The sequence below is a fragment of the Tenrec ecaudatus genome, chromosome X (assembly GCF_050624435.1).
Source record: "Tenrec ecaudatus isolate mTenEca1 chromosome X, mTenEca1.hap1, whole genome shotgun sequence".
Taxonomy (NCBI): Eukaryota; Metazoa; Chordata; class Mammalia; order Afrosoricida; family Tenrecidae; genus Tenrec; species Tenrec ecaudatus.
Genome location: NC_134548.1, coordinates 33,038,615 through 33,066,587, shown reverse-complemented (window position 1 = coordinate 33,066,587; position 27,973 = coordinate 33,038,615). Strand labels below are relative to the sequence as shown.

The 27,973-nt window shown below is 37.2% G+C and overlaps 1 protein-coding gene across 1 annotated transcript in view; it reads left to right on the top strand.

Annotated features, from left to right (window-relative positions):
* Positions 1–3,132: 3,132 nt before the first annotated feature.
* The window catches only part of LOC142433260 (dystrophin-like), a 432,482-nt gene continuing 407,641 nt past the window's right edge, over positions 3,133–27,973 (top strand). The window contains exons 1-3 of the mRNA XM_075538341.1: positions 3,133–3,168; positions 3,337–3,429; positions 17,190–17,362. Of these exons, the coding sequence (XP_075394456.1) occupies positions 3,133–3,168; positions 3,337–3,429; positions 17,190–17,362 (302 nt within the window). The remainder of the gene's footprint in view (positions 3,169–3,336; positions 3,430–17,189; positions 17,363–27,973) is intronic.

The following is a 27,973-nucleotide window of genomic DNA, read 5'->3' as shown; positions in this document are numbered from 1 at the left end:
CAAATATAAAACTGTATAAACTTGTTCAGACCAGTAATCTCCTTTTACTAAACCCATCATAATTCAGTCTTACTTCAATTCTTATAGTTTTCCTAAGTAAGCTTAAATCATGAATGTATCAATATAATGCATATATAAATCCTTTTAGTATAACCACCATGGAATATCTAAATAAAGCTTGTAGAAAATGTTATTGGCCAATGTTAGGAATTGTGTCCGTGCCCTGAAGGAACCCAGGATAATACAAAACAGAGAATGGGCCTTGCGTCTCTGGAATAACATTGTGGTTGGTTAGCAAACCAGTTCAGAAGGTGGAATACCAGGAAGTACCAGTGCTCTATGAAAGAGTTGCATATTAATCTTGGGATTGCTACATATACTTTTATACAAAATGAGTTATCTTAGTGTGAGTATGAGTATGGAAATACTAAATAAATTCCCTCAAATTCTTATCCTCACGTGCATAAAATGGAGAACATTACTTCATGCACCTGGGTTCTCTAGGTGCATTTTTGTAATTTGTTTATTCTAACTCAAGGGATAATTTATAATGAATGACACTGAAATATTCTCATGGAGCCACAATGAAGCAGGATTGTGCCAAGGCTACTGGTGGACATTTTTTGCAGTTATATTCTCCAAAAGCATCTTGTTCAACAAACTACAAATTTTCTGAGACATTATTAACTAAAGGTAGTTTTTGAGTAAAATACTAACTCTGCTTGCAGAAGCTCCTAAAGCTCATCCTCGTATGTAGGTAATTTTATTTCTGTAAAATTGAAATGCATGTTAATAATTTTTAAACATGATATCAATTTTACACCTCTATTTGGTATCAGATGCTTATGTATTGATTTTCATTCTGATAAACAAGAAGTCATAACTTTGAGAAATCCTTTATGACCTCAACATTTAATTGCCTCATATCTAATGCTTGTTGTAACACAAACAAGCATACAGTCATTCAATTTATAACATCATTTGTCTTGTCCGTGACTTTTGTTTTATACAGAGACATAATGATTTGCTTAATGCTGATTCAGACTTTTGATTTTTCTTTACATAGTTATTTAGAAATTGGGTTAGTGAGAATCTAAAAGATATAATTTTGGATCATGTACTTTTTTATATTACATGATTTGGAGGAAAAAAATAAAAGCCATTGTGATGACTATGGGTTATGTGTTGGGCTATAACCCCAGAGCGAGCAGTTCAAGCCCATCAGCTGCTCTCCAGGAAAAAGATGAGGCTGTCTTCTATCACTTGGAATCGACTCAGTGGCAGTAGATAATGATAACTCTGTAATGCGTGTCTACAGGGTATGCTGACTCAGAGTGGCAACACATAGGAGCAGTCAGTCGATGCATGCATAGTGAGGAGCTGCTGGTAACCACTATACCACCAAGGCTCCCTACTATGTATATTAGAACACACAATCAAATGGTCTGCATAACTGTACCAGGGATTCAGTACTAATACAATGTAAACACACTGCACTCTGAATCTAGTAATATCATTTCTTTTCAGTACTCTAAAGAGGTCTTGTGCAGTTTTAGGAATAGAACCTCTATTTTTAGCTAGGTACATGGTTTCAGAAATAAAAACTGAATTTCATAATTTGGAGGTGCAATGTAGCCAAGCCTAGTCAATGTGATGTCCAGGAAAGTGCCCTTGGGGAGATGGGGGTGGTGGTGTGTGTTCGTGTGGTGCTTTCTTGCTCTACAGTTGCTGACCTCCACTATTATCTTAACAAATGGTTAACTTGCTTGACTGCTGCTCAAAAGCTTGAGGGATTTTTCCACTTACAGGCACCAGGAAGAAAGGTTGGATGATCTGCTTTTAGACATGCAGTTATTCTCGGTCCGAAATAGGATTGCTGTGACTAAACTGACACCACGACAACTCATTGCCACATGTCATTAAGAGACAAGAGTGGAAGGCCCACATAGAATAAATTAGGCGGAAATAATGAGTTTCTATTCAACCCTTATCCCTAGCTCAATTGGTTTCAAATCTATTCTATATAATCTTTAAGCTGAAGTCTTCAATTTGATTTCCTATAGTAGTTTCTCCATTTAGAGTTTCCCTTCAACCTAATTTTTCCAGAGTGCCTATACCATTCTGAATTTCCTCCAGCAATGTACAGGTGATCCAGTCACTTCACTCCCTCATTAGCATTTGCTGTTGTACCTGGATTTTTTTTTCTGCTTTATTTTGTCCATTGCGGTGGGTATGTAGTAAGCCCTAGTGGGCTGCTAACTGCAAGGTCAGCAGTTCAAAACCACCAGCTGCTTTATGGAAGAAAGATGAAGCTTTTTACTCTCATAAATATTTATAGTATCAGAAACTCACAGAGGAAGTTCTACCCCGTCCTGTAGGGTTAATATGAGATGGAATGGACTCCATGATAGTGAGGTTTTTTTCTTTAATATTATCAAATATCTTTTCAAGTTCTTGTTTGCCTTATCCTTATTTCTAAGTTAGCCTAAAAATGGCAGGAGAATGAAAGGGAGGAGATATAGGCATTTGCCTTGACAGAGGAAATCCTACTAGGTTTTGATTTTTAAATCAGGAACTGAATAGAGCAAAGACAATTGGATGCCTTACACATTAGAGGTCAAGTGTGGTGATACCTGTGAGAACTGGAACTCAACAGCACTGCCTTATTTTTTTGAGTTTCAAAAATTTTCCACTTTGACAGGGTGGTACAGTCTTACCACTTTTCTTTGCTCTGTATTAGTGGAAAATTACACACACACACGGGGTCTTCAAAGAGATCATGGAAAAATGAAATTGTAGGATTATGGAATTCTTCCATGAATTCTTTGAAGCCCCCTATTGTGTGTGTGTGTGTGTGTGTGTGTAATTTCCTCCAACAATCAAGTACATTTTCGTCATTGCAATCACCCCTAGTGGACTCTCCTTTGACCTAGCTAAAAGCATGATGAAATGTATGTATGAATGTTTCAATTCTGTACTGGGAAACAAGTTGTCATTTAGGATCCTATATAAGTTATCATTGTCATCCATTTGGGCAGAGAGACTCTGATTAGTCTCCTTAATTGGCAGGACTCTAATCCCTATTAGTGACCTAACAAATATGCTAAAAGAACATTAATTTTCTGTCTTATCATGACTGTGCTGGGGCACTTGTTTGCTATAGAAACTGTATTTACAAATGCATTTTGCTTAATTGTCTAATTTTTTTAACTGCATTGCTGCTTATGTTCTTAAAATAGCTAAAGGCAATTACATACCCATATTTTTCTTTCCAAATAGACATTTGATCTTCTTCTTAAAAATATATTGTTTTTTTCTCTCTCCTCTCTTGAACAGGTTGATTTAGTGAATATTGGAAGTACTGACATAGTAGATGGAAATCATAAGCTGACTCTTGGCTTGATTTGGAACATAATCCTCCACTGGCAGGTGAGAACCCTGGTGAATGCTTCCGTTTGGGCTAACATGTGATAGATTCTTCCTTAAAATTTTGTCCTTCACCTGCAAAACAGACATGCAGAATATGCATCTAGCAATAACAAGCTCATATCTAAAGTGCTGCCTTTTAAATTGGCATGACTCATGCCATCTGAGAAGTTAGGGACCTGGAGATTATAGGATAGGTGCTGGCACATTTGCAGAGATAATTTTTCTGAAGTTTTATGAGTTCCACTGGCTGGACGTGGTGCAAAAAGGGACCAATTCTCATAAACAGAACCATACAGTATGCTTCAAAAATGTCTTCCCTTCTAACGCACCTTAAAATGTATCTACATAGCTATTTTTAAAATATTGACATAACAAAAAACGAATTTTATAAAAATAAGACATTTCTTACTTTGTTAACCACTTCCAAAGAGTAAAACCTTGCCAATCGATCTTGTGTATTCAGTGTTAATTAATGTCATGGAAAGAGAGTATATAATTATATATGAGCATATATGTACAGTCTCATCTTATTTGTACATTGAGACTTTTTTCTCAACCAACACAGATAGAGGCTGCATTGATTGGGTCCATGTGAAAAAGGCCTGAAAGTTGTTTGGCTTAGTGAAAAGGGAATGTCCTTTTCCCCTTCAACTCATAGAGGCTTGAATCGCAGCGCTCTTACATGCCATCTAACATCATTGGGTGTAATGCTGTCCTTGCTTGAGACACACTCATGTCACTGTAAAAATAAAAAAAATACTAAAATTGTGTATATTTCATGTCAGAATTAAATGAGAAGTGATCTACAAAGCATTCGGTACAGTACAGCCCTTGAGTAATAGCCGTAGCTGAGCAATTTCCACTCATATTTTCAGAATGGTGTGGGTAATTGAAATAAGGCTGCCATTTTACAAGTACAGATTTTTTTTTCAGAAAACAGCTTTTTCCCATGATTTTCATATAAAATTTACCTATTGAATATGCACAACTTTAATATACTGTAGCATATTTACAAAGTTGTTTCAACCATCATCACACTCTAACTTGAGCACATAAGAACAAGCACTACTCCATCAGTTTGTGGCATAGTGGCAACTTGCCTGTGACTCTGATTTCACAACCAATTCCACAGGTATCTGAAATACCAGCAGAGTCACCTGGGGTAGATAAACATCGGTGGAGCTGCCAGAATAAGGCAGAATCAGAAGGAGGTGGAGGCAGTCCACTTACGAGAAGTTAGCCAGTGAAAGTTTTATGAATGTTTGAGAAACACTGTCAGACATAATACCTAAAGATGAGCCTCTCAGGTTGGAAGGCACTGAAAATGTGATTGGAGAAGAAATGCTTCCTCAAAGCAGAGCCAACCTTAATGATATAGATAAAGTAATGCTTCTAGGACTTTCATTTGCTGGCAGGGCACTAGGAAATATAAGAAGGCACAGCTTCAAACACCCATTAATAATCAGAACATAGAGTGCAGGAAGTATAAATCTAGGAAAATTGGAATTAATCAAAAATGAAATGGAATGCATCAAGAGCCATGTCCTTGGCATTTGTACGTAGACATGAATTGATATCTGACATTTCAAACAGACAGATTTGATCTGCTATTCTGGGAATAACAAATTGAATTAGAATGGGATTACATTGGTGACCCAAAAGAATATTTTAAGATATAACCTGAAGTAGCTTGCTGTTGGTGAGAAGATAATATCCATCCAACTGCATTAGTCTTGGTAGACTGGAGAAACAAATCGAGGGAGACACTCATATGCATATAAGAAAGAGTTTTATATACAAGAGCACCTAAATATTGAGAAAGCATCCTAGTCCACTCCAGATCAAGTCCATAAGTCTGATATTCGCCCATGTCGGATACCAATCTATAAAATCCTCTTCAGACTCCCAAAGCACATGCAATGATGCCAAATGCAGGAAGATCACAGGCCAGTGGGTGCAAAGTCTTGTGTATTTATTGTTGGTAGAAGCATCTCAGCACTGACAGGGGTTTCCATATGATTCTTCCAATTCCCAGGACACAGGGCCTATCAGTGTAGTGTCATGTGTCTTGTCGAAAGAGAGACAGACAGAGAGAGAGAGAGAGAGAAATATAGAGTGTGTTTCCTGCATCCAAGGAGGAAATAGGGGAATTCCCAGAATCTTCAGGCAAAGCCATGCCCACACAGAGGCCTCAATGACTATAAAACAATCGACAGACTAGACTCCACCCCTTCACTCAAAGTCCTCTCAAATTGACAACAGATTATGTAACTACCACACCATCTCCCCACAAGGAAGGAAGACCATTTAATTTATCTAATATTCACATGATTGCACAGATCACTGATGTTAAAAATCAACAAATTAAAGATTTGTGCAAGTGCTGTCATCTGCAATCGATCAAACATGCAAACAAGATGCATCTATAATTACCAATGATTGTAGTGTGAAAGTTGGAAACAAAGGAGAAGGAACTGTAGTTAGAAAGAATGGCCATGGTGATGGAAAGGAAGCTGAGGATCCCATGATAGAATTTTACACAATCAAAGGCTTCCTCATTGCACAGCACTTTTTTTCAGCAACATAAACCATGACTATGCATTTGGACCTCACCAAATAGAATGCATAGAGTCAAATTGACTACATCTGTGGCTATTCCTAATGGAGAAGCTCAATATTAGTAGTTAAAACAAGGCCATGGGCCACCTGTGAAACAGCCCATCAATTGTTCATATTCAAATTCAGATTAAAAGTGAAGAAATGAAAGCAAGCCCATAAAATTCAAAATAAAATGCTGAGTGTACTGTTGCCAAAATTCGAAACCATTTCAAGAACAGATATGATGCATTGAACATTGACCCCTGAAATCCAGTCAAGTTGAGGGATGAAAACAATAATACAACACCTTAAGAAAGGAAATGGTCATTAAAATATAGGAAAGAAGGGAATGACAAAATGGATGCCAGAAAAGACTTTGAAAAGTGCTCTTGATTTAGACTAGTGTAAGCTAATAGAAAATATGATTAATTGAAAACTGAACAGAAAATTTCAAAGAATAGCTCAAGGAGATACAGTGAACATTTTAATGAAATGTGCAAAGGTTTGTATTAGAAAGCCAAAAAGGAAGAGCATATTTTCATTATTCTTCAAACAGAAAGAACTATAGAAATATCCACTCCTCAAGATACAGCCAAAAATCCTTACAGCTGGACCAATAGGCAACATCATGAAAAATAGAGAAAAGATTGAAATTGGCAAGGATTTCTTCTTTATTGGATCCACAAGCAATACTCATAGAAGCAGTAGTTAAAAGATCAAATGACACATGGCATTTTGGCAATCTGCATAAGACCTCTTTACACTGTTGAAAAAGCAAGGTTGCTACTTTGAGTTCTAAGGTATACCTGACCCATCTACTTGATGCGCATGTGAAAGTTTGTTATTTAATAAGGAAGATGGAAGGCGAATCTGCATTTGAAAATGGTGGTGGTGCTGGCACAGAGTATTGAAAAGATCATGGACTGCCAAAAGAACCAATAGATCTGTCGTCAAAGAAGTATAGCCAGGCTGCTCCTTTGATGCAAGGATAATGGTAGACTTTGTCTCACCACTTTGTCTCACTCACTTTGGGGAGATAACAGGAGAGCCCATTCCCTGGAAAGAGATATCATACGTGTACAGAGGCAACAAACAAGAGGAAGACCTTTAACAACAGGAATTGACACAGTAGCTGCAACAATGGACTCCAACTTAACAATAGTGTGTTTGGCAACGGGACTGGGCAGTGCTTTATTCTGTTGTACATAGGGTGGTTATGGGTTGGAACCGACTTGACGGCACCTAAAAACAGTAACACGTAAGATAAAGCATTGATTGAGGCAGGAGTCATCAGAAGATGAAAGGAATACACAATCACTCTACCAAAAAGCATTGTTTGACATCAAACCATTTCGAGAAATAGTAGAAGATCCAGAAACAATGGCATGTAAACACGAGTCCAAGCTGCCCTGAAGGCATTAGTGAAAAACAAGCCTCCTTGACTTGAGGGAATATTAATCGGCATGCTTTAACCCAATGTCAGCAGTTTGAAGCCACCAGCCACTCATCAGAAGAAAGATGAGGCTTTCTACTCCCTTAAAGACCTTACACACATATCACTTGTGTGAACAGAACAATGGAATCTAGCATTGTTCAAAATTAGGAAAGGTATGCATTAGAGTTCATGAGAAAAGCTGCATTATCTAAGAAGAATGTGGCATTAATATTGGAGGAAGACTTATTAACAACCTGCAATATGCAGATAACACAACATTGCTTGCTGAAAATGAGGAGGTATTGAACACTTGCTGATGAAGGTCAAGAATTTTAGCCTTCAGTATGAATTACAACTCAATGTAAGGAGGCCAAAAACATTTACAGCTGGACCAATAGGTAACATCATTATAAACAGAGGAAAGGTTGACGTTGTCGAAGATTTCATGTTACTTTTATTCACAATCAGTACTCATGGAAGCAGCAGTCAAGAGATCCAAACACGTATTGCATTAGATATTCTACAGTACAAGACCTTTACAGTATTGAAGAGCAAGGATGTAACTTTGAGGACTAAGGTACTCCTGACCATGGTATTCTTCATTGCGTCACACACATGTGAAAGTTGGACACTGAATAAAGGAGACCAAAGAACAATTGGTACATTTGAATTTTGGTGCTGGATAAAAATATTGAAAGGATCATGAGCTGCTAAAAGGGCAAACTGATCTGTATTGGAAAAAGGAAGGCCAGAGTCCTCCTGAGAGACAAGGGTGGTAAGACTTCTTATAGAGTACTTTGGCATAATGTCAAGAGAGGCCAGTCCCTGGAGAAGGGCATCATTTTTGATCAAATGAAAGGACCTCAATAAAATGGATTGACACTGTGGCTGAAAGAGTGGCTCAGGCATAGGAACAATTGTGTGTAGGGCACAGGACTGTGCAGTGTTTCATTCTGTTGTGCATAGGTTTGCTGTGGGTCAGGGCCAACTTGATAGTTAGAGTCTCAAACTCCCAAGCGCAGTTCTACCATTCCCTCTAGGGTCACTACAAGTCAGAATTAATTTGATAGCAGTGAGCTTGGCTTGAGTTTGGTCAGAAGAACAAATCTATCTTGGAAGCAGTATATCCAGAATGCTTCTTAGAGTGAGGATGGTGAGAATTAGGTTTTGGTTACTTTAAATATATTTTTAGAAGAGGTCAGTACCTGGATAAAGATTATTCTTGGTAAAATAGAGCATCAGCAAAAAAGGAAAGCCCTCAATGAGATGGTTTGACTATAATAATGGGTGTAAGTATAATAAGCGTGGTTAGGGTTCCTATACCTCTGAGCCAACTCAAAGGCAGTTAACAATAACCACAAAGTAACTGAAACCCAATCTCATGCCTGTTTTTGTCAATTACTACTCTCAGGCCACCCTTAAGTGATTCTTAATCTATTTTCTATTCTTCTTCTATATTTGCCTTTTATAATAGTTTATACCAATATATGATATACATGTATATCATATGTTCTTTTATGCATAATATTTGAGATTCCGTCTGATGTGGCATGTGTAAATAATATTTAATTTAGCTGGATTGACTTTAACTTGAATTGTAAGTTTGTCTTGTTTTGAATCCAACAGTGTATAGACCAGATGTGTACTTGCTCAATGCAGTGGACATATTATTTTATTGATTGCTATCTAGATCGTTTTGTGTAATTATTTTTAAACAATTTGTTGAGGCTCAATTCCTTTTCATGGTAATATGGAAAAATTTATAAAACAACCATATTTTGTGTGTGTGTGTGTGTGTGTGCGCGCGCTCCATAACAACCATATGTTCTGAAAGCAGATAAAAGGTATAAAATCCAAAAAAGAAACCCAAGTTGCCAGATTCCAATTATTTCCATATAGTGATGGTGCCAAGTAGAAATAACAAGATGATGTAGTAACCACCCCCCAAAATCTCAGTTAGTTGTGTTCCTCAGTGCTTTTCAAACCATCATGAGGCAAGACCACATTTATCACCCAATCCTATTCAATTCAAATTTTTAAAATTATAAAGAATAAAAAAGAATGCAAAAAGGAAATTAAAGGTCATACAATATTTTGCTTTTAATTATTAGATTTAAGACACTGAGAACTGTTTGCAAAATTGAAGCATATTTTTGAATACTTATTCTTAAGTGCTGTACTTAGAATGCCAGGATACCATGAACAAAGACAAACCCTCGTTCGCACACCTCACTTGAAGTAGCACAGATGTTGGCCAGCATAACGCAGACAGAATGCCCAGGTTCCCAAACCGAGAGTTGCATTTATCATTCTGGCTATCATTTTCTTACCTACTCAGAATTCTTTCTAACTCCATCTCACTTGACCCTAAAGTTCTCAGATCACCTTGTCAACTATTTCCTCTAGTTGCTTCTAAGCATATTCATTTTTTGTTGTTAACATCTAGAGGACTATCCATAACCCCAGAATACAAAGATGAATGCTTCTGTACTTTTCTTGTATCAAAATGCTGTTTTATTTTATTGTTTTTCTTCTGTCTCTGACTCATCCGATCCCTGTGGTTGTCAGGATGTACATGCGTACAGTCTCTTCTTCCTTATCTCATCTCTCTCCATCTTTCACTGTGCTCTATTCTCCTAAAACTACTGAAAACATATTTTTCCCCTTTTCTCATTGCAACTCATTGAATCCTTCAAGATATTTTTATCAAGATTACATATTTACCTTCCTATTAGATAGTCAAAGGAGTTCTTGAATCTCAGCAAACCTGAAAGGACATTCTTCTCAAACGCATAGACTTTCTGACTCTACCAGATTGGGAATGGCACTAAGGGATGGAAAGATGTGAATATTTGCTTCCAGCACCACAGAACATGTTATTTAGAATGTTGGAGGGGTACTCTCTTTGATTGTTTAAACCTCAAGTATACCAATTTTATTTCCATTGTCAATTTGGAGGACAACTTTCCCTGCACCCCACGCAGATTTTACTTTGATTACAACTCTAAGCTTGAAAAAAGACTACCTATATTAAAGAAGAAATACTGTGAACAAAATTATGAAGCAGTCAACATATGTTTGGGATTTTGTTTCTTTCCTTGTAGGTGAAGTATAATCAGTGGTGGTATTCAAATAATATAACAACTGGTTTGCTGGCCTAATGGCAATTTTAAGTATTAAAAAACCGATATGTTGGGAGGTAGTTATTATTTCATACAGTTTATATTTAAAGAACGACAATAAAAGAGGTACACAACATGACATTATGTTATAAGAGCTTTAAAATATTAATTAAATAGTATTTAATAATACCTGACACACACACACAGCCCAATCCAAAAATCCTGTTAGTTAAGATATTTCCCTATTGCTTCTTGATTGGCATCTTTAGTTGCAACATTCATGGCTTTTATTTGAGCATCATCAGTTTTGTGCTTTATCCTTAGCCATCTTTTTTTTTTCACTGTCAGAGTTGGGTTCCATTCCTTTAGAGGTAGGTCAATTAGACAAGAATTGTGTTAGAAGTAGGCAACTCCTTATCTCTGAACATATTATGTTTATCTTTGAAAGAAAAGAAAACCCTTTCTGCTTATATTGAACTTACAGTAATTATCCTGTCTATATAATTAGCTCTTTGAACACTTTCAGGAGTACATAATTCACTCACAATCTCTCATGGGAATTTTAACTGTAAGACAAAGTTAAAATGAAGGACAGCTTGCCACCCCATGATTGTTTGACACATTTCCCCTTTAGATTATGTGTTTGTTTGCTGAAGTCACAAATGCAAGGGAATAAAAATGTAGTACTTCACTAATAACATAATGAGTTTTATGAAATGAATAAATATCATAAGCATAATTCTGTCTAACAATGGAGGAAATGAACATTAGTAAGTGCTCTTAGAACAAGCTCTTGCACTGATTAACTTTACAAAAGAGCAAGGAATACAAATTTGTGATTTCCACATTGGGCAGCTTCCATGTTGCCCACCTTAGAGAGAACCCTGGTTACAAGTGCCTTTTAAACAAGTTTGCCAAATTCAACAAAAAATTAGGTATTGGTCCTGCAGAACCAGTGCAAACTGGCTGAATCTCACCATTAGGTGTAACCATTCCTTTTAGGATAGAAAACCTTTTGATGGAAATAAAAACATCCCCTCCTAACTGTGGTGAAGTATGAGAAGTTGGATCTTTGCCTCTGTCTGTTTACTCAAGAGAAGACTTAATTCCACAGCTAGTTCACAGCAGAACCTTTATGCGATTTATTATACAAGTATGATTAGAAAAGAAAGATGATATCCGCCTAATTAAAAGCCCTCATTGTCAACTCCCACTTACCAAATGCCTTATATTCAAGACTGTTATTTTTCCTGTCATCTGCAAGTCTGTCACACAAAAAACTTTTTTTTTGGAGAAGACTCTTTTACCCTTCTCTGGCTTCACCCTTTTCCAGCACCTCCTGTCGAAAGTGGGGTTATGGGAAGTATACTGAGTTGCTCATGCAGTCTATTCATTAAGGCATATGCTGGGAAACAACACTGTAGAACAGAAAGAGGAAAGGAAAAACATTCCCAACTACGGCCTCCATCAACCCTACAGAGTACTTAGGGAATAGAATAGGTGCTCACAGGTGATCCAAGTAGGGCCATGGTGACTGTCTTTTTCTTGTTGCTGCTGATTTACTTTGATTTATTTTATTGTTCTTGCGAATACACAAAGGAAAATGCACACCACTTCAACCATTTCACACGCATCATGCAATGACTTGGATGACATTCTATTAGTTGTACAACCTTTCTCAAGCTTCTTCTCTGTATTGTCCCTCCACCATTAACATAAGCTCAGTGCCCTTTAAGATTGTTATTTCATAAAAAGGACAATACTCAAGATAGACATTCTCTAGGAATCAGGCTAAACTATTGTTTGTTTCTAAGAAGACTTCGGAGGGCTGCTGAGTCTTTATACCACTCTCTTTCATCACTCACTACATGTGGGATGCTCTAGGAAAGATGGAACTTTGTGGGGGGTGATTTTGCAACTCAGGCAGTTCCTGGCAGGGATGACAGATGAAAGTTGCCGCGCAGCCAGACAGAGAACTTTGTTCCTACTCAATCTCCTTTCCTGAAGGTGGAGTCTTAGTGCTGAATCTCTGTATTCATCACACCCCCTTTGCCCAGGGAGCACGTTCTGAAATCATTGCTTAAAGGAAAAGTCATTCTTCTAGTTTGTAAGATAATCTAATAGTTGTGCATATGTGCACTCCTATGTGTGCTCTCATGCACAGTTGCTAATATTAGATCTTTCTCTCCCCCTCACTTTTCCTCTCTTTTTATCTCATAATAAGCCCTGAGGAAAGGGACATTCATTTTCTGTTTATAGGTTCACTATTAGGACTGGCCCAGTGCCTAGCTCAAGGCTTATTCTCAATAAAGTTATCGCCTATCTTAGGAAAAGAAAACATGCCTATCATACCTTCCCTTTTATTTTTTTTCCCAGCAATGTTGATACCAGACTAGAAGCTAAACCAATAAGGCTGAGGCTGATAAGCTAAATTAGTGACATAATGATGCTAAAGCAATTATGAATCGAATACTGTGTTGTCCTTTAACGTTATGCATATCAAAGGCAGTCAGACCAAGCTTTTTGCAAATGAATCCCATTCATCATGGTAGGCTTGCAGAATCTCTGCGAATCCATCACCTCCACTGTGTCAGTATTAGCTGCTTCCAACCCTGGATCAGCACAGAACATAAAGTGTGCATCATGCAATTGCTGTGTATGGGACTTATATACTGTAAAATTTTAGAATAGGATGAGGAAAAATATGTACCTTATGCAACTATTCAATGAGTAAATACACAAATTGGGAAGGAATCAACAAACTGGATGGTTCATTCCAACAAAATGTATTTAGCTATTCAAAGATCCTGACAAATAAATGCCAAGATCATCTACCTTGAAACCATTACTACTTATAGCGAGTATATTCACAAATCCGTTTGAAATATCTAAATCCTAAAATTTGCATAAAATCTTTTATAAGAAGATATCTAACATTGGAGATGTTAAAAATAGGCATTTACTCCCAAGTCATTTGTTAACTTCTGCATGGATGATGAAGCAAAATCAAAGACTATATTCACAATACATAATTATATGTTAATTAGCTGATCATTTATTAAGAATAATGGCCCTTAGTTCTCTAAAGAAAAGCTCTGGTTGGTAAGAACTCTGGTGTCTAATAAGGGTCATGACTTATATTAAAGAAGTAGCTTGGTAAATGATCCTTTAAGAAAATATGTGGAGGGTTTCCTCAATAGTGAAATGTCACTACTTTCTTAAAACAGAGGAGACAATTGCTTAATATGGATTACTGCCTCACAAATTTTAGACAAATGAAAGTTTTACGTTTTTTAAATTGCTGAATGGCTTTTGAATAAAGCCCAGGATAGAAGAAAATATGCCAAAACAACAACAGCAACACTAACATAAACAAAACACATAAACTTTAGCACCTATACTAAGGAAAAGAAAACTAAGGCAACATCTCCATAAGTTTAGGAATATATACTGATTCATTTTTTATTTCTCTTGTTGATTTTGTCACTCATTCTGAATAAGAAAATGTCTTTTTTTCTATTTCAGTCATTAAATAACAGATATTGCTGTAAGTTATATTATAACCAAGGTGTTTATCATGGGAAGTCAAGTCATTTGATTTTTACAGCAACCTTGGATATATAGCTAAGGAGATTTAGGCCTAAAAAAGGATGAACAAGTTGCCCTTTTAAAATAATTAGTAAGCAACAGAACCAAAATGTGAACTTAGCCTTTCATTATTGAAAAATTTAAACTCATTCACATAGACACTCCACTAGTTTTACTGTCATTGAATCAGTTCCAACTCAGGAAGCCTACATACAACAAAAGAAAACAGTGTGAATTCCTGAACCATCCTCATGATCAGGGCTATGAGGCAGTTCACCATTGCAATCATTGCGGTAATTCTTCTTTTTCATTCACCTTCTACTCAACCAAGAATGACGACCTTCTCTAAGGATTGGCGTTTCCTAATAACATGTCCAAAGTGCATGAGACTATGTTTGACATTCCCGTTTCTAAGGAGCGCCCAAAGACTGGTACACCTGCTGCCAAAGGTTTGGGCCAAAATCAGAAAAGGGTGTAAATCAAAGAATATCATTACTGCTGACAGATGGAGCTTGACCCAAAGCCAAGAACACGAGAGATACTTTTACTTGTGTTTGATTGACTCTGCAAAGGCATTCAACTGTGTCAATCAAAAAAGCAATGGATAGTCTTGAGAAGAAGGAGAATCCTAGCACACATCATTGTGCTCTGGTAGAACTTCTACATGTATGAAGAGGCAGTTGTGCAAACAGAGAACGGGAATGCTGCCTGGACTAAACTCAGGAAAAGTGTGCATCAGGGTTATGTCTTCTCACCATATTTACTCAATTACCATATGTACTCAAATAAAAGCCAACCTGAGTATAAGCCGAGGCACCTAATTATAACCTGGGAAACCAGAAAAACTGATTGACTCGAGTATAAGCCTAGGGTGGAAAATGCAGAAGCTATTGGTGAGTTTCAATAATCAAAACAAATGAAAATAAAAATTACTAAAAATTGAGACATAAGGGGGTAATGTTTTAAAATATTTATTTTAAATAAAAAATAAATAAAAGGACAAGTCATTTAACATTAGTAAACCAGCACAGTAAGTGGAAAATAGGTTCAACAAAAACAATGAGGTATCAACAATGATACCTTAAGAGTACTATTCCCTGAGCTCAATAAGCAACCAAGCTAAAATGTAGAGTTAAAATCCTTCAAAACTGGATTCCTCATTATCATCCGTATCCCAGTGCAGAGGTTCAGCTGGTGTGAGTTCATCATAGATGCTGTCCTCACTGAGATTGCCATCATCACCATCACTGCTGTCGTTTTCATACAAACCGCAGTCTTCACTGCCATCCATAGCATTACTAATACTACATTTCTGGAAGGCATGTCGCACCATGTCTTCTGGAATGTCTTTCCATGCATCTGGAACCCACTTTGCTATTAACTCTATGTCAGGCTTCATGAGATTTCCTCCTTTTGTTAGTTGGTCTTGACCAGATGACATCCATTCATGCAATATCCTTCGCACATGGTCTTTAAAAGGTTTATTCAAAGATACACGTCATAGGATGACTTGAATTGGTTAGATGTGAGTAAATAAACATTCAAAGCCCTGCAGTGTCAGAGGGGCTTTGAATGAACAGCAGAGAAACAGCAATCACCCGCACCATAACGGCGTTTGTCCTGTTAACTGGAGGGGGCAGTGAGATGTTACACCTCTCTGGGGTAACACTGACCCGTGCATAAGCCAAACCCCAGTTTTTAAAAACTCAGCTTATACATGAGTTATGTGGTAGTATGCTGAGCAAGTAAGCAGAGAAGCTGGATTAAATGAAGAGTACAGCATCGAGTTTGGAGGAAGGCTTATTAACAGCCTATGATATGCAGATATCACAAATTTGCTTGCTGAAAGTGAGGAGAACTTGAAGCACTTAATAATAAAAATTAAGGAGTACAGGCTTCAGTATGGATTATGATAATACAAAGAAGATAAAACTCCTCAGAGCTTGACCGAAAGGTGACACCATGTTAAAGTGAGAAATGATGGACCTCAAGGATTGTGTCTTGCTTGGGCTCAGAATCAGTGCTCATGGAAACAACACACAAGATCAAAAGTCACTTTGCATTAGATAAATCTGCTATATAAGATCTGTTTAGCATATTGAAATCCAAGGATGGTATTTTGAGGACTAAAGTGGGCCTGAGCCACACCAAAGGATTTTCAGTTGCTTCATATGCTTTTGAAAGTTGAACATTGATTAAAGAAGATTGAAGAAGACTAGATACATTTGAATTGTGTGCTTTATAAGAATATTGAAAGTACCATGAACTGATAGAAAGACAAACCAGTCTGTCTTGGAAGATGCAAGGTAAGGGTGTTTTTTAGAAGCAAGATGGTAAGACTTCGTCCTGCATACTTAGGATATACTTTCAGGCGAGACCAGTCTCTGGAGAAGGACGTCACTCTTGAACAGTGGAGGAGCCTCACAAAATAGAAAGACTCTCAAGGAAATGAATTGACACATTGGTTCCAGCAATGGTCTCAGGCATAGGCACAATTGTGATGTTGGTACAGGACTGTGTAGTGTTTCCTTCTGTGTGCTTAGTTTCTTTATGGGTAGGAACCGACCTAACAGATACATTCATCCTTTTGGTTGTCCATGGTAAATTAAATATTCCTTGCCAACACCATAATTCAAAGGCAGTAATTTTTCTTCACCCGTCTTGATTCATTGTCAAGCGTTCACACTCATATGAGGTCATTGAAAATACTATGGCTTGGGTCTGGCACACTTTAGCTTTTGAAGTTACATTGATGCTATTCCTACAATCCTAAAATTGCAAGTTTAGCTTAAGACTTTTCCTATAAACATGTCTAATGAAGTATACACTTAAGTTTTTAAAATTTTTGTAGAAAGCTACAGTATTAACTAGTTGGTCAACAATTCTAATAGAATAGTACAGAATCTAGGCGTGATAGCAAACATATTTCTTATTGAACATTGGGCATTTTCACATTTACATTTGTGGCTTCTTGCTCAGAGAAGGAATTTTCTCATAAAAATTATTTTCACATGCAGGTGAAAAATGTAATGAAAAATATCATGGCTGGATTGCAACAAACCAACAGTGAAAAGATTCTCCTGAGCTGGGTCCGACAATCAACTCGTAATTATCCACAAGTTAATGTCATCAATTTCACCACCAGCTGGTCTGACGGCCTGGCTTTGAATGCTCTCATCCATAGTCATAGGTAAGAAGACTACTGAGAAATTGTATTGATGTATTTATTTGGAGAGTATTGATGCATTTCCTCCCCCAGCATAGTTCCAGATCATTCCATACTATTCAACATGTTATGTGTGTGAACCATATTGGATCAAGCATCTATCAAAATGAACTGAGTAGGGATATTTATGTTATTTATACATCACTTTCTTGTAATAAACAAATGACTGTGCTTATATGAGGATGTCAGTATACAGGTATTTGACATTGAGACTCTCCCAGAAGACCCGGGATGTATTCCAACATTGCTGAGATGGAGTTGCTTTTAATATAAAAACAATGTGCTGGGACGAGATGAAATGACAGAGCTGAATGTGGTACCAAATTTCATGTTAGTGGCTCTAATAAAATGAACTGTTACAAGAAGAGACATAATAGAGAATATATATATATATATATATATGTTAGGTCTGATGAGTATTTCAATGGAAAACCTGTACATATGAGTATATTCTGTAGGTCAGGAATAAAAGCTGAACTTTGTATTTAGTAACAGAGGAATAAAGCAGGATACAATTGGTCCTATGACCCAGTGTTTTGAGTATGAACATTGGCAGTCTGGAAAAGCAAAGCAAGTCGTGTAAAATCGGTATGAAAGAGTTTTTCTCAACTTGAGATCATGAATCAAATGTCCTCACTAAAATCTCATCCAATAATTTCATTCCTCAAATATAAAAATCAGAATCTAGGAACCTTGGTGGCATTTGCTAATCACAAAGTTGGCTGTTCAAACCCACCAGTGGTTGTGCAGGGGAAAGATGAGGCTGGCTGCTTCCTTCAGCGTTGACAGTCTTGTAACATTCTACATAGGTTTATCATGAATTGGGCTACATCTATACTTGGATAAAAATATGTATATTTTAAGCTCTGGTGATATAGTGGATTATGTATGAGGTTGCTAACCACAAGGTCAGCTATTTTCAACTACAGCCACTCAGAGGGAGAAGACGCCTTGGCTCTCTACCCTTGGAAACAGTAACAGTCTTGGAAAGCCACTGTGCAGTTCTGTTTTCTCTTGTCAGGCTCCTTGGAGTCTTAATTGACTTGATGACTGAACTTCAGGCTATACATTTTTAAAAAATGTTTTTTTTACTATAGCTTATCTGTCTTCGTTTCATCCTTTTAAAAATGAGTCTATTTTCCTATGCCAATCTAATCAAAGGCAGATTATCCAGTCAGCAATTGTTTGTAATGCACAGTTTCTCATAGGTTTTAGCATATGGTAAAAATCATTTGAAATTGTTCACTACAAGGCAAGTGTGTTCTTACCCAGCTAACGGGGTGCCCATCCCTGTTAGGGATTGTTGATTTGAAAACGGACTGTGCTTCTGTAGGTAGGTGCTGCGGGATTGGGAGGGAGATTGATGCCAACTGTACCTAGAAGCAGAATCTTTCATGTGTGGGGGGAAAAATTAAGAAATCAGCACAAATCAGTCCATGCCTCCTTGCTTATTGAGTGTAGATTATCCAATCTATTTTATTGCCCATCGTGCTTCTCCAAAAGTTCAGAATATAAATTTCCTTCCCGGTGAAATTCAATGCAGGAACAAACACTCTGTAAATAAGCATCTTTGCTCAGGGTTTTCATGCAGCCGAGTGTAATTAACCCCATACACACTGTGTTTCCACGTGAGCAACTCAGCAACCTGATATCAGAGAGAAGGCAGGCTGGCACCCCCTCGACATGTTAATCAATGCTAACACACAGCTTGTCCTAAGGATGACATGAATAAAAATATTCCACAGCTTCACTCAAGCCAGATGAGAAGGGACAGAGGCATTTGTGCCGCCTCATAAGTCAGCCCTTATTTATGCAGCCACATGCTTTGCAGTGAGGACCTGAAAATATTGTTCTCCTTGTTCATGGACACATTTGCACATGAACGATAGACTGAGGAGCAGGTTATGCTGTCCTTGTTGATGCTTTCCCATTTTCTTTTCAAGTGGATGACTGTACTGTTGCAGGCATGTGCATACACTCTATTTGCTAATCCGCAGCTTTGTGATTTCGGAATATATTTGTCGATAATGTAGTAAACATATTCAGATTGCTCAACTCCGACTGACCCTGATCCACTCTTCCTGTCTCAGAATATCGTCACGTGCAGGTTCCCTCATGTGTTATTACATGAATCATCCATAACTAACTACCCTTGTCAAAAATATGTTACATTGTTATTTCTCTGAGGGTTCTCACATTCGATTACTGCCCTTTCTTGAAAAATCTCCTCCTCCTTTTGGTTTTTGACAGATATTCCTATTGCTTAACTAAAGATGGTTACTTTTAAAAGGGTACGTTATCTTTTCCAAGGTGATATGCATTGGTACATTTACAGATGGTAGAGGTGTCCTTATGTCAATAATTAAATGACTAAACTACATAACATAAAGACATGTTTAATACAGAATATAGGACTTGACAAAAGATCTTGCTGAAGGTTAAAACTAGAAATCATCTACTCAAAGACAATTGTTATTTTAAGATACTGAATATCAAAGTTCTATGTTCAAACACAAAGTTCAATACTGGTGTCTCTGAAAATTAGCTAACTTCTACTTTTTCAGGGACTTGAAATGTTAACATATTTGAAACATGCTCAAGAATTCAGGGGAGAGGACTTGATGCAAAGGGCTTAAGTGGAGAATAAATGCTTTGAAAATGATGAGGGCAAAGAATGTACAGGTGTGCTTTATACAATTGATATTTGTATGGATTGTGATAAGAGTTGTATGAATCCCCAATAAAATGTTTAAAAAATAAAAAAAGAATTCAGGGGAAAATATTATAAGTATAATGTTAAAAATAATTTTTCTAATTCCCTAACTTAATGGATTCCTATAGAAATAGTATAGCAAGTGCATTAAACATTAGAGGTTGGTCGGGTTGGGATAGGCAAAAGAAAAAGAAACAAAATGTGTATTCATAGAGCAAATTTTATCCAAAAGAATTCAGTCTGTGTAAGTAGTCATTGTCAGCAGCTATCTTTATTCTATCTGATGTTATCATTATAATATATACTATATATTTTTATCGATTGTTTAATTATAGAGTCTACTAAGATACCCTATCCTCATTTATCTCCTGAGTCTTATGTTACGTTAAAATGATTAGCAGCATAAATGATGCAATTTTTCTCATTGTTGTTACCTTTCATTTTTCCATTGAGTCATCCTTGATTCATAGTGATCCCTCTGTTACAGCATAGAATAGCTCCAAGGGTTTTCTCAGTTGTAATCTTTAGAGATGCAGACCACCAGGCCTTTCTTGCACAGGGCAGCAGAGTGAGATCCAACCACCAGCCTCTAGGTTAGCAGACAACTGGCAAATGGCTTGATCCACTCAAAAGTGTTTTGAAAAAAGGAGAAAAGTTGTACTTTATAATGAATGAGGTTTTCAGGTGTCAGCATCATTTCAAAGACACCAAGCTAGTGGTGATATGGCTACAACTTCTGTAAAATTAATTTTCATGCATTTCATAAAGAATCTGATGATAACAATATGAAAACAAGAAAATCATTATCCTGATTTTTAATTCTTATTTTATTTTATCATTTTTAATTATAATATTATTTTGGATCAACCAAATTTGTTCTGAGACTGAGTGTTTTGGGTTGAGTCTATAAATTTAAAATGTATTTCTGACACTTTTACATATTATAAAATTTTTAACATAGATGTAGAAGTAGTTTTTAAGGAATCCTGACTTAGTGGCCACTACTCTAAGTAAGATATCCTATTTCTTACTGAAAGCATAGTCATTGTTGTTAGTTGCTTTTCAGTAGATTATCCTTTATTTTATTTTTTCATTTTTGCTGTATTTTATTAGTTAGAAAGAAATCACTAGTCTTTCTCACTTGGGGAGGGATTTGCAAATGGACATGATTACATATTTATTTTTATAAATCTTTTTATTGGGGCTCATACAAGTCTTATCACAATCCATACATACATCAATTGAGTAAAGCACCCTTATAATTCGTTGCCCTCATCATTCTCAAAATTCGCCTTCCACTTGGGTTGCTGGAATCAGCTCGCTTTCCTTTTTTCCCCCTCCCTCTCCCTCCCCACTTCCCCTTCCCCCTGCACCCTTCATAGTTTATAAATAATTATTTTATCTTATCTTACACTGCCCGGCGTCTCCCCTCACCCACCTTTCCATTGCCCATCTCCCAAAGAGAAGGTTATACATAGATCCCCAAGATCGGTTCCCCCTTTCTACACCCCTTCCCTCCCGGTGTCGCCACTCCCACCGCTGGTCCTGAGGGGTTCATCCATCCTAGATTACCTGTGTTTCCAGATCCCTACTGCACCGCTGTAAAGCCACTGCTCTAATCAGGTCCCCAAGATAGAATTGGGGTCATGATAATTGGGAGGGCAGGAAGCGTTCAGGAACTAGAGGAAGGTTTTGAGTTGCATTGCTGCTACACTGAACCCTGAGTGACTCATCTCCTCCCCACTACCCCTCTGCAAGGGATGTCCAGCTGTCTACAGATGGGCATTGGGTCACCACCATGCACTCCCCCTCATTTACAGTGATGTGATTCCCCCCTCCTTTGTTTGAGACCTGGTCTCCTCTGTCCTTCACGATCATACATGATTTTTAAGAGGCAAATTATCAAGATTGTCTTCTTAGACATCTTTGGGTGGATCTGAATCACGAACCTTATAGCTAGTCATCAAAAGATTAACCATTTGCAACTTCTAAGGACTTCTCTTATGGTATCTAAAACTATACCCACAGCCACTGAGTTGGTCCCAACTCACGTTGTTGCACATCACTGAGTTGGTTCCAACTCTTAGCGATCCTATGTACAACACAGCAAAACACTGCCTGTTCCTTTATCATCCCTACAATTGTTCTTATGTTTGAGCCCCTTATTGCAGCCACAGTGTCCATATTGTTGAAGGATTTTCTCTTTTTTGCTTCACCTCTACTTTAAAAGGCCTTCCTCTTTATTGCTCCTCCTCTCTTTTAACAAGCATGATGCCTTTCTCCAGGGATTGATCTCTAATGACAATATATCCAAAGTACATGTGACAAAGTATCGCCATCCTTACCTCTAAGGAAAATTCTGGCTGTACTTCTTCCAAGACAGGATTGTTTGCTCTTTTGTCAGTCCATGATACTTGTAATGTTCTTCACCAACACCACAATTCAAATATATGAATTCTTCATATGTCTTTCTTATTCAATGTCCAACTTTCAGATCTATATGATTCCATAATGTGGCTTCGGTCAAGCACACCTAAGTCTTCAAAGTAGTATCTTTGTTCCTAGACACTTTAAAGAGGTCTCTTGCAGCAAATTTTACCAATGAAATATTTTGTTTTCTCTCTTCACTGCTGCTTCCATGAGCATTGATTGCGATCCAAGCAAAACAAAGTCCTTGACAACTTCAATCTGTCTCCATTGATCATGAGGTTACCCTTTGATCCAGTTGTGAGAATTCTGGTTTTCTTTTTTTAAAAATCATTTTATTGGGGCTCATACAGCTCTTATCACAATCCATACATACATCAATTGAGGAAAGCACCCATATATGTTCGTTGCCCTCATCATTCTCAAAATTCGCTTTCTGCTTGGGTTCCTGGAATCAACTCGTTTTCCTTTTTTCCCTCTCCCTCCCTCTCTGTTCTCTGCTCCCTCATGAACCCTAAATAATTTATAAATTATTATTTTATCTTATCTTACACTGCCTGGCATCTCCCTTCACCCACTTCCCTGTTGCCCATCCCCCAGAGAGGAGGTTATATGTAGAACCCCGGGATCACAATCTATATTGCTGACTATAATCCGTGATCTTCATCAGTGAGTGCTTCAAGTCAACAAGCAAGTGGACTTGAAAGTGCTTCACTTTCAACAATCAAGATTGTGTTATCTGCATATCTTAGGCTATTAAAAACACTGCCTGGAATCCTGATGCCATATTCTTCTTAATATAGTTCAGGTTTTCTGATGATTTGCTCAGCATATAGACTGAATAAATTTGATGGCAAGCTACAACTCCGATGCACACCTTTCCTGATTTTAAACCATGCAGTTGTTCCCTTCATAGAACTGCCTCGTAATCAATGTACAAGTTCCACAAAAGCAAAATGAAGTGTTCTAAAATCTCCATTCTTTTTTCTTAGTCATTTTATTGGGGGATTGTACAATTCTTATCACAATCCATACATACATCCATTTTATCAAGCACATATGTGCATTTGTTGCCATCATCATTCTCAAAACATTTGCCTTCTACTTGAGCCCTTAATATCAGCTGCTCATTTCCACCTCTCTCGCCACTCCCCCCTACCTCATGAACCCTTCATCATTCCTAAATTATTATTATTTTGTCATATGTTACACTGTCTGATGTCTCACCCTGCTCTCTCCCCTGCTATCCATCCCCCAGGGCAGAGTCTATACAAAGATTCTTGTAATCGGTTCCCCCTTTTTACCCCACATTCCCTCTGCCCTCCGGGCATCACCATTCTCACCACTGGTCCTGAAAGAGTCATCTATCCTGAATTCCCTGTTTCCAGTTGCTATCTGTACCAATGTACATCCTCTTGCCTCACCAAATTTGTAAGATAGAATTGGGATCATGATAGTGGGATTCCAACAGTTTGTTATGACCCATAAAATCAAATACCTTAGCATAGACAATAACAAACAAGTATCTTTCTCAGATTCTCTGCTGTGAGTCAAGATCCCTCTGACATCAGCAATGATATCCCTTGTTCCACATAGTCTTCTGGATCTGGCCTGAACCTCTGGGTGCTCCTTGTCAACATATTGCTGCAACTTTTGTTGGATGATCTTCAGCAAAATTTGCCTTGCATATGATATCGAGGATGATTCTCTATTGCTTGAGCATTCTGTTGAGTCACCTTTCTTTTTAATGGGTACAAATAAGGATCCCTTCCAGTCAGTTGGCCAAGTACCTGTTTTCCCAATTTCCTGCATAGATGAGTGAGTGCTTCCAATACTGCAACAATTTGTTGAAACATTTCAATTGGTATTCCATCATTTCCTGGCACCTTCTTTTTGGCTCATACTTTCAGTGCAGCTTGAAGTTCTTCTTTAAATTACCTTGGTCCTTTCTTATGGTCTACTTCCTGATCTGCTTGAATGTCGACTAGTTCTTTTTCCTCTTTTTTTTTAGACCAGTTCTTTTTGGTACAGTGTATACTTTCCTTGTTATTTTGATACTTCCTGCATCAGTCCATATTTTGCCCATAGATTCATTCAATAATTTAATTTGAGGCCTGAGGTGTTTTTTCCCAAGCTTATGACATGCTGAACAAGTTCTTCCTTTTTGCTTGTCTTAACTCTAGGTCTTTGTACTTCTCATGATAATATTTTACTTAATCTTCTCAGGTACCTTATGAAATGGTCTTTTGATCTTTCTTATGCGATCATTTCTTCCTTACTTAGTGTCTCTATGATTCAGAGAAGTTTCATTGTCTCCTCTGATATTTATTTTGATCTTCTTTCTCCTGTCTTTGAAATGACCTTTTTCTTTCTTCATGAATGATGGTCTTGATGTCGTCCCACAACTCATTAGGTCTTTTCTCAATGCATCAAATCGGTTCCTCAGGTGTTCTCTAAATTCAGGTGAGATAGACTCAAGTTCAACTTTTGGCTCTTACGGACTTGTTTTCATTTTCTTCAACTGAACCTGTGTATATAGGAAGTATTCATGGTGTGTTCCACATTCAGCCTCTGGTCTCATTTTATCTGTTGACATTGAGCTTCACCATCATCTCTTCTTGCAGATGCAGTCCGTTTGATTTCTCTGTATTCCTTCTGGAGAAAGCCAGGTGTTGTGTTGTTGAAAAAGTGTATTAGTTGAGAAGAAGGTATTGGTCTTACAAATGATGTCATGTGATCTCAAGCTTTGATTCTATTACCAAGATCACATTTTCCAACTTCTGCTTGTTTCCAACTTTTGCATTCTCATTGGCACTAAAGATTAGTGCATCTTGATTACATGTTTGATCAATTGTAGATTGAAGACATTTGGTAGAATTGTTCAACCTCTTTATAACTAGCTTCAATGGTTGTGCATAAATTTGAATAATAATGTTATTGACTATTTTTCCATACATGCAGATGTATACAAACATACAGAAGTTTACTTCAAGACAGAATGTGAGATGCCCTTTTTGATAATGAATTCCAGGCTATTCCTCTTGTTTATAGCATTCCTAGCATAATAAACATGATTTTGAAATTCCACAATGGCCGGTACCAGGCCATTGCAGCTCATCAACACCTAGGATGTCCATCTTTATGCATTCCGTTTCGTTTTTGATGACTTCCGATTTTCCTAAATTAACACTCATGCATTCCAAATTCCAATTATTAGCAGATTTTTGCAGCTGTCTCTCCTCATTTTGAGGCATACCCCGTCACTAAATGGGTCTCTCCTCATTTAGAGGCATACCCCATCACTAAATGAAGGTCCTGAAGGCTTTACTCCCTAACATTTCATTCCAGCCACCTCATTGGACCTTTGCTGCCTTACAGTGTTTTAATGCTATGCCTAAGATTTTCAGAGGCCAATTCCTTTGAAGTGGACAGTCAATTCCTTCTCTGTAGTCTGTTCTTAATATGGAAGCTTTGCTAAGACCTGGTCACCTTGGGTGATCCTGCTGGTATTTGAAATTACTAGTGACATAGCTTGCAGCATTACAACAAGACACAAACCACCACAGTACAAAACTGATAGATAATCCCAACTTAAAGTGACTCTCTATGGGGTTTACAAGGCTGTAAACCTTCCTTTAAACAAAGCAAAACTTTTCATTGTGGATTAAGTGGAATTATATTATGAGTTATTATTTTTGTAGTCAATAATTTAAATAACTTATCAAAACTTCCTTAGCTTGGCTTACATGCTTATATGGGCTATGAATCTTTAGGGGAACAGACAGGCTCTTCTTTTTCCTTCAGAGAGGTTGGTGGGTTTGAACCAACAACCTTGTGGTTGTGTTGACCTTGTGGTCCAATGTTTACCCAACAGCCCAAGCAGCACTCCTTCTCTTATGATATATGAACTATCATTTAACAAATTAGGAAACTGAGGCACAGAGAGCTCATATGACCTACTTAAGACCATTTGGCCAATATTCAGTAAAGTCAAGATGAGCATGCATGGCATTATCTCTAGAGGTATCTCTTAGCCAATGTGGTAGTCTGATTTACACATGCTATTTATTTTCTCAAAAGATTGGTGGTACTTTACTGCATGTTTTTACTTATGAATTAAGGTCTAAGTTATGATAGAACGCTATATTAATTTCTTGTTGGTTATTTTTCTAACTCTTTATGTAATTGATTATTACTGAGTTAGCTAATATTGTTAATTTCAGTGATTTAAAATATTTAATTCAATTTATAATTGAAGTGCGACCCTAAGGCCAATCAGTATAACTCTTGTAATAGAACCACTCTGAGTTGTCAGTGAGTAGATTAGTCATGTCTTCTTATTAATTGCAAGCTTGAGACTCTGAAGAGTTACATTACTCTAAAATATTACCTGTCATCTTGCTAAGGTTTGCAACCCTACCAAACAGTTCCCATGCTATTTTCATCTATTGTGTTCCCCCCCTTCAAATAGCTTGTCTGAAAATCTAAGGGTGTGTATCCATAAGATTGTTAATTATTTGTGCTAACTTGTAGTACAGAAGGAGTAGTGATTAGGTTTCTTGAGTAGCTACCAAATCCTAAAGAATGAAAGAAAAGTAAATAACGTTGAATGAGCTATAAATACATTACTTTGAGTTATTGTCCTAAAAACAAACTTTTCATTCCTTCCATGATAGTAAGAATCTCCCAATGGAGATCTTGATGGATGAAGCATATCCTGCATTTTACTTCTTCAAGAACTTTGATTCTCTAATATCACTCAATTTAGGATTCCGTATTTAAAAATATTTCTTAAGCCAAGCCCATTCTATAAGTCACTTCAAAGTTTTTTTAAAAAGTCTCAAGCTCTTCAGCTTTTAAAAAACCTTTTATCTTTTTTTTTCACACTTAGATTTTAATTCCGTTTTCCTCAGTGCATTTCAAATACTTACAGGGTGCTAACTGAATCCTGCTCTCTTTTGTGCTTTCTGTACACCAGATCTAATGACATAAACATATTTGGTGTTCATCTACTCTCTCATGCAGGCAAGAAAATTTTATTGAGCAACTTGATTTCTTTCCAACGGGATTTATATTCATAAAAATCCTGTCACAGGATCTATGCCTTTATGGAGCTTACTTTCTACTAAGGGGGGGCAGATACAGAGCTAGCTTGATTACAGTACAAGGGGGCTTCAAAAATTTTATGAATAGATGGAATGAAGACATAATATAATTTTCCACAAAACTTTGAAAGCCCCCTCATACACAGATCTTAAAAAGCAGTGATTACTAATGAGAAAAAGAATAGTAAAAAGACTCAGTAAATGAACGTGCAGATGTTAGTTGGAAAAGGGGGCCGATTGCCAAATTTAGGTGAAGTGGTCAAAGAAGAATTTGCCAATAATGTGCCTTGAATAAATACATTAAAAATGGCAAGAGTGGCTTATATCAAT